Consider the following 11,849-nt stretch of genomic DNA (forward strand, 5'->3'; position numbering starts at 1 on the left):
GCTGTTAAAAACTCGTATTTCACCTTTCAACCTCAACTTTGAAAAATAATTTTTTCCTCCTCAAATTCTTAGGGTTTTGTTACGAACTTCGACAATGGTGATGGTAGCAGCCAATCAATTACAGTGTCAACTGACCTTCTATGCATCTCTCTTTATTGCTGCTAACAACACCAGACGAAGGTTGATGAAGCCCAAAGACAGAGGCTTCATCGAATCAGCTTTGAATGATGAAAATCTATTGTGTTCGTGGCTAGAGAATTGGTCTTCGTCGATGGTCGTTCAGATATGAAACTAAATTGATAGAAAACACGATGGATTCTCGTTGTTTAGAGTCAATTCGATAAAGCCTTTTCATCTACAGGTCTTTGTCAATAGTGGCAGTAGTAGAGGGAGAAGCATAGAAGACCAGTCAACACCAAAACTGATTGGCCGCCATTGTAGTTGCCATTGCAGTTTGTAACAAACCTTAGGGATTTGAGAAGGGGGAAGTTACCCTTTAAAGTTGAAGCTAGGGGGTGAAATGTGAGTTTTCAAAACTTAGGAAGGGAGGAATGAAATTAAATTATATATTTTTGAATATTATTAGCAAAATGACAATTTTACTTTTAGCTTTAACAAAAAAATTTAGCAGCAATTAGTCCATTGGTAAGGGTACATTTGTTTTTGTATTAAAAGTTGGGTGAAAAATAGTCTTTTGACCATCTTACATAGTTAAAATACAAGAGAGATATTGATATATATATATGAACATTCTATATCGCCTCAATGAATTCTATCAGGGAAGGTCTTAAAGGGAGGGAGAGGGGTTGATTGTAACACCACTAGGTGAATCTTATATTAAAAAAACATGAGAGATATATTGAACATGCATAAATATCTCATATCGTTTGAGGAAGGCTAGTCAAATAATTTGTGAGTCTATCAAAGTAGAGGAAAGTAAATATGACAACACTAGACAAATCTTATATCAGTAAAATATGATAATGAGTATATATAAGTACCCTACATCTTTTGAAAAAAACTAGTTAAATAGTTTATAACATTTTCGAAGTGGCTAGTATTCATTCATTGGGTGTGAGCAGCCCTTACAAGCAGCTGAGCCACATTCTTATGTTATCAGGCACTAAGACAGATTTAGCTATCTTATGTCAAAGTTCCATCATTTTTTAACCAAAGGAGTCCTGATATGTTTCGCAACATATGATAATGTTTCATCCTTTATATTCCAAGCAAAGAAAGCGCATGTCTCCAATAGTTTAATATTTTACAACCATATTTCTTGATGGTCGTAGCCATCTTTGAGAGCAATGAAATCTGTAGCAGTGTACAATATTTTGCAAGCAATTAGATTCTAGGCATCACACTTCCAACTCTGGTTACATAATTTCAACTTTCTTGGTAAGATATTATGATTGTGGATGTCAACAAGCTAACAGGTAACCCAGCAGAATCTTTATTCAAGGTTAAACTTAGAAAGCATCCTTATGTAAGGATTTTCAATTAGCTGCAGCTTGAAAAGCTCTCAGAAAAACCTCAGGGGGCTGGCCACCACTCAGCTGATACTTCCCATTAATCTGCCAAATGAAATTGTCTTTAAAGCATGAAACCAGAACTGTGTACTTGATCTCAAAACTGGAAATTCATAAATGTGAACTAACCACATAATGTGGAACTCCCGTAATCTGTGACGAGTATTTCTCGAGGTCCTCCTTGACCTTCGTTGGATCATAACAAGGAGACAATCAATTCAGTTTATTAGGATCCAATAAGGACTTTTACACCTGAAATTTCCCTTAAAAACTCGGAATAGAAATGGCAGTTTTGGGGTACTTAAATTCTCTTCTCTTATTTGCTCAAATCTTTTTGAAAAGACACTGACATGTCAAATTATTATTACAAAAAAGTCAGTTTTAAGTTTCTTCGATGTTTTCTTAACAACTGACAAGCATAACTTGATTGAATCAATATAGAAAATACCTCCTTCAATCCATTATTGGGATCTTCAAGAAACTCTGCAGCACCTTCTACACCCACTTTCTTAGCAGATTCAACAAGAAATTCCCTGCATCCGGTTACAACTGTTAGTAGCTTGTCTTCATGGAATGTGATAATACAGAAAGACATTCACCACCCACTCAGTTCCAACACAAATATATTACAGAAAAAGCCCGTCCCATCAAAGAGTGATAACAAGCTTGGTTAGTTTTCTCTCACCCTCCCTGTTGTTAGCCTAACAGTTGATAGTGTTGGTTTTACCTGTATTCAAAAGAGAGTAGAACACCCCTGACCCTATTGTCCTGGTTAGCTATAAGAATAACAATGGGCAAAATGGATAATTTTATGAAAATTTTATCTTAAGCCTTGGTGAGACAGAAACTAAGATCTCTTAATCCAAGTGCCACTGCAAGGCCACTGGGCTAAGAACGCATTGGCTTGATAGAAGACCTGATACAGCGTCATTTTCAGCTTGATTGCCAAACTGTCCAAGAAGAACGCAAGGCAGAATGGTCATCATACACATTGTGTTTTGCCTTCCAGGAAGAATCAATTGTTGTGCAAAACATTCTCATCATTGGATGTTTAATATTTCAATTGATTGATATAAAGACATAAAACATGTAATTATTATAATGACATGCTATAACATGGTACCAATTATCAAGTAATTCTTTATTTTATAACAGGCAGGTGCTGTATGAATGAAGCTAAAGTTACAACTGATTCTCGGTTCATTTGAGGTCCTTCGAGGATTGAAATTCATTTGATGTTCACTGCTTAAGTGTTGGAAATGTCTAGGGAATGAACTGAATGGAAAAAAAGTTCTGGGCTAGGCAAAACACTGGAACTAGAAGAAACTAACTATGCAGATATAAAAAAAAACAAACGAGAAATTGCAACCAAATTATATGATATGAATTCCATGGAGATATGGAAAACAATAGTTCAAACAAGTCCACAAATACCTGTCACCAATGTATTTACCCTGTGTGAAGTAGCCAAGGAACAGTTCCTCCAAAAGTTTATGTTGCTTATCAAGATCCTGCTGTCCAGCAAAATATATAAGCCTGTGGCTATCGAGGGTACTTCCCCTGTGCATATTAAAGACAGCGTTATTGATATTTCGACCAGAAAGCTCATTCAAAGATTTCTATCTTTCATAAAGCAGCTCACAGAGAAAGGCAGAATCCTCTTTTCAAACTTACGTGAGTCCAGACATGTTGTATTCCAACCCAAGATCCCTAAAAATCTGCAATTTTTGGAGCAGTTATAATACACAGATCATCCAAGTGAAAGGCAATTCAAAGATAAACAAGTCAGCAAATACAAATGGCTCTAAGAAAAATAAACCTCAGTCATTCGAGCTATGATCCCTTGAGCTCGAGCTCCAAACTTATTCTCATAATAGCTTTTCTTATCAACACCTTCCGTAGAGGCATTAGGATTGAGAAAAAAGGGGTGCCATTTAATCTGCAAATTTAGTTCCAGAATAATCAGAGCAAAACACTAAAGGCTGATTGTTTTTGTCTGTGTGAGAGAGGGAAATAAAGATGGAACCTCAAAATCATATTGGTCCTTAGATGTAGCTATAGCCTTGTCCAGATTCCTTTTTCCTACAAAGCACCATGGGCATACAGAGTCTGAACTTATATCGATTTTGATAATCTTCTTCTCATTGCTGCTATTAACTGACTGAGCCATAATTCTTCTGTATCTGCGGTCTTTCTAGCATATAGATGTGAATATCAGGTGCTCAAAAGAGTTAGAATAGTCTTTCTTCAGTTGTATATCTAAACCATCAATGTGACAACAGCTAAAAAAATTTATCAGCCAGAACAGCGAAAAAAATTGGAGAAATATCCTCTTCAATTGTCTATCCAACAGGAGCATTTTGTGACACAATCCAAGAACAATTCAGAAAGTTAGAGATTAATGAAGACCAATGCACCAAAACACAAAACATTCTCTCTAATGATTTGAACTGTTCCAAAACATGAAGACCTGTATAATTCAATCCCTGTCAAGCCCAGTTGTCAAATTCTACCCATTTAGTTCTAGGAAAGATTATATCTGTTGTCAAAGAGTAGGCAGACCAAAGCCTTTGCAAGATTCTTATCAAACAATCCTTCCCCTTTCTTTATATTGAAAATCAGTGTAACCAACAAAATTAAGAAGACTAACTACGATATTTATCAGCCACATACAATTTGAAGCGATGAAGATAATGAAAAAAAACTAATACCACATCAATTAAGAGTTGTCCCATCAACTAAAGTCACCAAATTCCCCACTTCAACAAAGGTTTACTTTTTTACACTATGTTGATTGTTTCAGTCCAACCCTCATAACAATTATTAAAGCAATCTCAAAAGGGTATCCTTCTTTTGTCAAATAAATTGATGTTGTAGAAACAAAGAACCACAAAATACTTCAAAAATGATTAACAGTGAAGAGCAGAAACTAATGAAAGATAAGAAGAAAACAATAGAGAGTGAAGTGAAGGCTTTTTATGCAAAGAAAAAATATTACCTGGAAGTACAAGTAGAGACCTTGCGCTTAGAGAGAGAGCTTTAGGACTAGAACTCATTGCTAAGATATTTGTATAGAAAAAGGTTGGTGAAAATGGAATGCTTGTTCATGGTTTGACTTTTTCTACTTTTGCCAACAACCGCCTCATTACTGTTGGCAACTACCACCTCATTTTATCAGGAAGGTAAGAAAAAAAATGCCCGAATTATTTCCACCAAATCTTTACCGAAATTACTATGTCACCCTTTAAGTTTGAAAAACTTATTTTTCATTTATTCATCAATTTTGTCTATTAATATTAATATTTATATTGGAAGAACATAAATGTCATTTTCTATTAAAAGAAAATAATTCTTAAAATCATATATTTGTCAAGCGGAAAAATGGTTGAAGGAGTTTAAATGTAAAAAAGAAGAAAATGTGAAAAATGGAATAGTAAGATTAAGCACTGTAATATAATATAATTTTATGTATTATATGTTGAAATATTATAGAATTTTGATTATTTAAATAATTTTTATTTGAATATTTCATTATCCATATAATATTCATTGGAATTGCTAAAGGGTAATCTAATCTAATGGACTTGATCGATGGATGAAAAAACTAAAATTTTTTAAACTTAAAAGATGGAAATTATTTCAGCAAAGTTTGGGTGGGAAACAGTCATTTGGCCAGGAATAAAATAACAAGAAAGTGAATGGGGTGGGCAGCAATTAAAATTTTATTTTTTAAGTATTTACCTATAAATTTTTTTTTTTCTTTTGATAATAAAGTATCTACGCAATTTCGACAAATTAGTAAATCTTGAGATATAATAATTAGACCTATAATTATTATATTGAATATATCAAAATTTTACTTTATATGATCTCATTATTCGATCTCAGATTAATCAATCCAAAATTATTTCAATATAGGTAAATAAATTATTCAAACTTTCTCTTTCACAAAGAGACTATTTTCCTTAACCACTCAAGTTAACTCTTGAGTTTAATAAACATATTTATTAATCTCTCATCGAACACAATATGTGTTACAGAATATAATATAATTAAAAAATATATATAATTTATGATATATAAAAAATTATTTAATATAATAAATATATCATATAATACAATAAATATATTATTAATAAAAGTTGATATATATTTTAGAAAAATTATCATAACATATGTGTGTTTAATTTTCTTTTAAATTTTAAAAATATTTATAATAAATGTGTGATAATTACATTTTTTTATTAATTTATTATTATTTTTAACAAGTTTGTGCAATGATAAGAGTGTGTAATATATGATGTAAGAAATAGATTTTTAATAAATAATACAATATATAATTCATCATCAAAACTGCAAGAGGGGTTGGCAGAAAAATTAAAGATTATTTTTATAATTTACCTTTTATTATAATTTTATTATCATTTTTATGTTATATAATAAAATATTATAATTTAATGTTGATTTTATTATAATATACTTTTAATTATTATTTAAAAAGTATTTTATTTTTAATTAATATAAGAAATAGTATAAAAAATATTTTAAAATAATATATTTAAATAAAATAATATATTAATATTTTTTTATTATATTTAAATTTAAGTAAATATAACAATTATTTATATTTATTTATTTTTAATAAAATTTATCAAATATAACAATAATAATAATAATGTATAATTAATAATTTTTTAAATAATTATTTTAATTTTAATAATAAAATTTATTCAATTCGAAGATATCTTGTTAAGGTAAAATTGGTATGAGGGGTAATTTAGTCTAGAAAATTATAGCGGATGGACAAGGAGAAACTGAAATGTAGTGGTTGCCGTTGCAGGCAGTCTGGACAACTTTACGTGCTTCAAAACCGGCCCAAAACTCCCACCTTCGCGGAACTACGCTCAATCATCACCACCTACTATTACTCTACATAATAAATACTTTCTCAGGCTATTTTTTCTTGCTCTGCAATCTAAAAGGCAACCCATAAAAAATATCTCACCTTTCCCTTCTTTCTTTCGTTGCTGTACATTTCACTTCTAACTTCAGGTACGCTAACAATCTACCTTGTAAATCATGATTTAATTGATTTGTGCTGATATGGTATTGTTTTTCTTGATGTCATTAGGTATATATTGATTATCGATGGATATTAACGAAATTATTGGCGAAACCGCCCCTCCTGTGAATAATTTACCAACGAAGAGTGCTATATATGTGTGGGGATATAACCAGAGTGGACAAACGGGCAGAAGGGGGAGAGAGCGCCAACTGCGGATCCCAAAACAGCTCGCTCCTGAGCTCTTTGGGTGCCCTGCTGGGGCTAACTCTCGGTGGTTGGACATTGCATGTGGTCGTGAGCACACTGCGGCTGTGGCCTCGGATGGGTCGCTATTCACCTGGGGTTTGTCCCTTAATGAATTTCTTTTAAGTGTTTATAATTTTTAGTTAATCAATTGTTAAGAATTTGCATCTCTTTTGTAGTTGATTTGTTTTGCACATTGGAATTTTTGGTTGATAGTTTTAATTTGATCGAGGATGGGGAGTGGTTTTAATGTTTGTCATTGAGTCGGCATGTGAAGATAATACTCAGATAGGGTGTTTGTCACTTCTGTTTATGAAGTCTTTAAGTTTCATATTTGAATTGTTTGGTTCATTGTTGTGATTGCTCTGTTTTTGCCCTTTGAATCATGTTGGTAATAGGTGTATTCTATTCCTGATGAAAATTGTTTAACTTGTGATGGTAATATGTTATTACCATAGCTATGGCCCCGATGGATTGTTCATAACTCCGGGGTCTCTTTATTTGTTTGATTATTTTGTTCTGATTTTGTGGTTTTTGCTATTTGTATCTGATTATTTATGGCTGTAATTTTATCAATGATAATTTCTCTAGACGTTATCAACAACATAACATTCTTGCTTCTAAGATATATGTATATGATTGTAAGGATCATAAATTTTTTTGTTTATAAATGCATGACTTGTGATAATAGCAGTATCATCTTTTTGATGTTTATCCTGACAATCAATCAAGTGATCAGGAATTCTTTTCTTTAGTGCTGTTTCTCCCCCATGAACAAACATCATATACGTATACGTTTCACTAGGTGCTAATGAATTTGGTCAGTTGGGAGATGGAACTGAGGAGAGCAAGAAACACCCACAGAAAGTAAAGCAGTTGCAGACAGAGTTTGTGAAATCAGTTTCTTGCGGAGCACATTGTACTGCTGCTATTGCAGAGCCTCGTGATAATGATGGAACCATCTCAAAAAGTAGACTTTGGGTTTGGGGACAAAATCAGGTATTGCGTTTTTGTAGTTTAAAATTATTACCTGCTGGGTAAGCACCAACTTCAATGACTAAGGAAATCTAGCCTTGATGCCATGAATCTTTATCTTCTTTCTTTTTTTTTTCTTCTATATCTCGGATAAGCCAATTTATTTATCGCCATACTCTGGTGTCAATTTGTCCAACGATTAGATCACCTAGTTTTTTTTATCTATCCTTCCGCCAGCCCCTAGCTCACCCTATTCCATTCACTAAAAATAAATCAAATGGATCCCCATCGAAGGATGGTATAAGGAGAATCTGACCTTAGTATTCTTTCTCCACTATAAGAAATCTAGCCAACTAAGCTTCCTGTAGAGGACCAACCATTATACAATCTAATGATTATTCTGGACAATATTTCTGCCACTAATTCACCTTTTCTGCGATTGAGATCCACACCAACATGACTGGTTCATCTATGAAGTCCTTAGGATAGCTTAAAATCTGTTAGATTTCTGAAAAACCATTCTTTCATTAAACCGAAACCATTCTTTCAGTAAAATCTATACAAATTACACTTATGTTGTAATTTGTATAGACTTGTTATTCTTATTCCACAAGCTTACACTACTAATTAGGAGTCTAAGTTAACAAATACTTTGACTGAGATAAAGATTACCTTTTAATGATTGTCATGGCATCTAAACCAAATTTACAAATCATTGGCTGCTGCCAAGCCCAGTTGAAAATGACCGAAGGAGCTCAAATTACCAAACCTCAAGATATAGAAAAAAACAGAACATAACCAACTGCTGGAGAACTTGACATATGTAATTGTATGACTGATTTTACTAGGAACAGGAGCTCCAGTTAAACCATACAGTCAATATAGACGATGTTTCTTTATCTATTTACTCATGATTTTTTTTTTTTTTTTGGGTCTTGTTTCTTGTCCATGACATCACATTGTTATTGATAGTTTCTATTATAATTGCTCATTTTCTTGCAACAGGGATCAAACCTTCCGCGTTTATTTTGGGGGGCCTTTACGCCAAACACGGTAAAGATTGACATTCTCCTTTGTTATTTTAATAAATGCATTATACGGATATGTTAATCTTGAATGCTAGAATTGAAACAAGAAACTCAAGATAAAACATGTTATGGCCATCAAAATAGACTGTATTACTTTAGTGGGGTAAAGTAATTTTGGTGATTCAGACTTTTGTTGTTTCTCATGAGGGCAAGGGAAAGGACAAGAATAAGGAAAATGGTTAAAAAAGATCTCCATTTTTGCTTTTGGTTTGACACTACATTTATTTTATCATTGCTAATTGCAGTCCCCTAATATGATCTTGCTGTTTCTTCTATTATTTAAATGCACATTTAAAATAGTTACTTTAATCTAGCATTAAGATTGTACATTCTTTTGTGATAGATTATCTGTCAAGTGTCCTGTGGAGCAGTTCATGTGGTGGCTTTATCAGAAGACGGCCTACTACAAGCTTGGGGTGAGTTTCCTTTTGAATTTGTGACCTGTCCATGGTGTTTCAAATTTTCTGAAGTAAATCTGTAAATTATATTGTCATTGTGCTACAACCAGTTCTCAAAATATATTTCTGATGACATCCATGACTTTGCAAGGGTACTAGATAGATCATACAATTTAGGAAACTGAACTTAAGTAACATAAGGATACTTATTAATTTCCTTCCATCTACTAATCAGTACCCTATTGTTGTTCTGATAAACCAGGCTACAACGAATATGGTCAGCTTGGCAGGGGTTTCACTTGTGAAGGACTACAGAGGCCTCGTGTAATAAATGCTTATGCAAAGTTCCTTGATGAAGCTCCTGAGCTTGTGAAGATTACCCAAGTGTCATGCGGGGAGTACCACACAGCAGCTGTATCTGAAAATGGCGAGGTGTAAGTTATCTGGAGGATTTCTTACATGGAGATAAGTTCTACATTAGGCATGAGAATTGTGGTAGTCCGCATGGCACTAGTAAATCTTTTTGAAGGTTTGGAAAAATCTTCATATGGCTATCTCATGTCTAGTCAGGAGACGGGATGCAACAGATACAGAATGCATTTTGATGTGCAAGTTTCTGTCCCTTTAACTTGGAAATCACAATTTCATTGCATAAATTAGAATTTGTGATGATCAGACCTTAAACACAGAATCTTGTTAACAAATCTTTTTTGTTTGATATCAGTTTCTACGAAAGTTTTATCACTAATGATAATCTATTCTTGACCTGGCAGCTATACTTGGGGCCTAGGAAATATGGGTCAACTTGGACACTGTTCCCTTCAGTCTCCAGATAAAGAGTTATTGCCAAGGCGAGTGGTTGCCCTTGATGGGATCTTTATACAGGAGGTTGCATGTGGTGGTTTGCACACTTGTGCTCTAACTTCGAAGGGAGCTCTTTATGCTTGGGGTGGTGGTCAAGCTGGGCAGTTAGGACTTGGTCCCCAAACTGGATCTTTTTCGTTCATTCCTAGTGAGTCTGAATCATACATCCGTAATATGCCTGTTTTAGTTGTACCAAATGGTGTGCAACTTGTTGCTTGTGGACATTGTCACACACTTATATCTACGAGGGATGGAAGAATTCATGGATGGGGTTACAATAGCTATGGGCAGGCAGCTAACCAAAAATCTACATATGCTTGGTTTCCATCACCAGTTGATTGGTATCTTGTAGACATGCTGTTAATGAGTTATTGTTTAACCTCTGCAAAACTTTTTAGCCTGTCATATTGATGGAAGTAATATTACAGGTGTGTTGGGGAAGTAAGGAAACTAGCAGCTGGTGGTGGCCATTCTGCTGTGTTGACTGATGCCTGTTCCTTGAAAGAATTGTGCGAGTTTAGGCTTGCAGATAGTATAACACTATCAAATGCTACTGAGATTGAGGATGTTGCCTCTCGAACAGGATCGGATGCTTTAGCACGTCTTTGTGAAAGATTGAGGTAATGATCTCATCATATCTGGATATGAATCTTATGAGTTACTGCATTTGTTTCATTTTGACCATTTTTACTCATGTTCAGTAGCATGGTGTCTACTGTTAAGGAAGGGAATATTTAAACTCAATGGAGCATAATGTGGAAGCTTAGGCTTATTGAAGTAAATCTAAAGCTTTCAACAGTTTAAAATTGTTTCCGTTATCAATGAAAAAATATTCTAAGGTTTCATTTTTTTAATTTTGGTAACCGGGGACCTCACCCAAATTAGTTGGACAGGTAGCCTAGGGCACGGTAACCAAACTCATAACCATTGTATTAAGTAAATAAGCATAAATATAACAGAGGTTCAAATCTAGACCTTTTCTCTAAAAGTTTTAATATTCTACTAACCTTTGGAGCCTATTTTAAGAGTCCATTGATTTTAAGAGTCCTGAGTTCTATAGTAAAAATCTTGACCTGTCGAATTGTTTATGCATATGTGTATCTATAGTTTTAACTCTTTTTTGTTTGTTTGGGTGAGGGCATTTCTGCATTACTTCCTCTGGAGTTTAAGGGCTCGACTGCCCCCTCGGCACCAACCCACCCACCCACCCACACGCACATCACCCCTTATGAAACAAAAAAAGATCATGATATCTGTTTCTGTGATGTGATGTCAACAAACTTTTGTGTACTTAACAGGGAGCAGTTGCTTGGTGGTGCTGATTGCGATTGGGACGATGATGTCTGGAGTGAGAATTGCCAGACGAACAACTGAACTTGATTTGAAGATCACTGTGCTACTGCTTATTTCCTGTTCCCATCTTGTTGCAGCTGGATTAGGAGTATAAATTAAGAACCACACTATTCAGACAATGAAGGAAAATTTTTCATTGGTAAATACCATTTTACCAGAATGTAGCTACATGTGAACACTTAAATTAGGAATCTGGTTGTCATTTTATAAACATGAACTGCAGTATTGTGATGACAAACATGTACCAACAACAATTCATATAAACTTGGACTAACTTTAGTTTATGAACATTAAGATATGTTAAGTTAATCATCTCTTGCACAATTTAGCAAAT

General features: G+C 33.9%; 2 protein-coding genes across 6 annotated transcripts; one reads left to right on the forward strand and one right to left on the reverse strand.

The window, feature by feature from the left end:
* Window positions 1-1,187: 1,187 nt before the first annotated feature.
* On the reverse strand, window positions 1,188-4,664 carry LOC123198408 (uncharacterized protein YwbO-like). Of its 2 annotated transcripts, none has more exons than XM_044613113.1 (8): window positions 4,528-4,664; window positions 3,556-3,723; window positions 3,349-3,468; window positions 3,204-3,247; window positions 2,964-3,089; window positions 1,978-2,062; window positions 1,659-1,715; window positions 1,188-1,574 (listed from the first exon to the last, which is right to left on the reverse strand). In XM_044613113.1, the coding sequence occupies exons 2-8, from the start codon at window positions 3,697-3,699 to the stop codon at window positions 1,497-1,499; spliced, it is 654 nt and encodes a 217-aa protein (XP_044469048.1). In that variant the 5' UTR covers window positions 3,700-3,723; window positions 4,528-4,664; the 3' UTR covers window positions 1,188-1,496. The 2 variants fall into 2 exon arrangements, with proteins under 2 accessions (XP_044469048.1, XP_044469047.1); XM_044613112.1 differs by having other exon boundaries at window positions 3,556-3,719; window positions 4,528-4,635.
* Window positions 4,665-6,313: 1,649 nt separating this feature from the next.
* Window positions 6,314-11,824, forward strand: LOC123198148 (ultraviolet-B receptor UVR8). 4 transcript variants are annotated; one of them, XM_044612780.1, is made up of 9 exons: window positions 6,314-6,584; window positions 6,662-6,936; window positions 7,663-7,836; window positions 8,818-8,865; window positions 9,244-9,316; window positions 9,561-9,732; window positions 10,072-10,503; window positions 10,591-10,782; window positions 11,461-11,824. In XM_044612780.1, exons 2-9 carry the CDS (start codon window positions 6,748-6,750, stop codon window positions 11,534-11,536), a joined length of 1,356 nt encoding a protein of 451 aa, XP_044468715.1. In that variant the 5' UTR covers window positions 6,314-6,584; window positions 6,662-6,747; the 3' UTR covers window positions 11,537-11,824. The 4 variants fall into 4 exon arrangements, with proteins under 4 accessions (XP_044468715.1, XP_044468716.1, XP_044468713.1 ...); XM_044612781.1 differs by having other exon boundaries at window positions 6,314-6,581; window positions 6,661-6,936; XM_044612778.1 differs by having other exon boundaries at window positions 6,315-6,584; window positions 7,643-7,836.
* The last annotated feature ends 25 nt before the right edge of the window (window positions 11,825-11,849 follow it).

The sequence above is a fragment of the Mangifera indica genome, chromosome 15 (genome assembly GCF_011075055.1).
Source record: "Mangifera indica cultivar Alphonso chromosome 15, CATAS_Mindica_2.1, whole genome shotgun sequence".
NCBI lineage: Eukaryota > Viridiplantae > Streptophyta > Magnoliopsida > Sapindales > Anacardiaceae > Mangifera > Mangifera indica.

Bases quoted from the DNA above. Each gene is read 5' to 3' on its own strand.
- LOC123198408 (XM_044613112.1), bottom strand. From the start codon at position 4,585: ATGAGTTCTAGTCCTAAAGCTCTCTCTCTAAGCGCAAGGTCTCTACTT. The intron at 3,469-3,555 runs GTTCCATCTTTA...CTAAATTTGCAG, and splicing joins AGGACCAATATGATTTTGAG to ATTAAATGGCACCCCTTTTT. The intron at 3,248-3,348 runs GTTTATTTTTCT...CAAAAATTGCAG, and splicing joins TCATAGCTCGAATGACTGAG to ATTTTTAGGGATCTTGGGTT.
- LOC123198148 (XM_044612778.1), top strand. From the start codon at position 6,678: ATGGATATTAACGAAATTATTGGCGAAACCGCCCCTCCTGTGAATAAT. The intron at 6,937-7,642 runs GTTTGTCCCTTA...ACGTTTCACTAG, and splicing joins TGGGTCGCTATTCACCTGGG to GTGCTAATGAATTTGGTCAG. The intron at 9,317-9,560 runs GTGAGTTTCCTT...CTGATAAACCAG, and splicing joins CGGCCTACTACAAGCTTGGG to GCTACAACGAATATGGTCAG.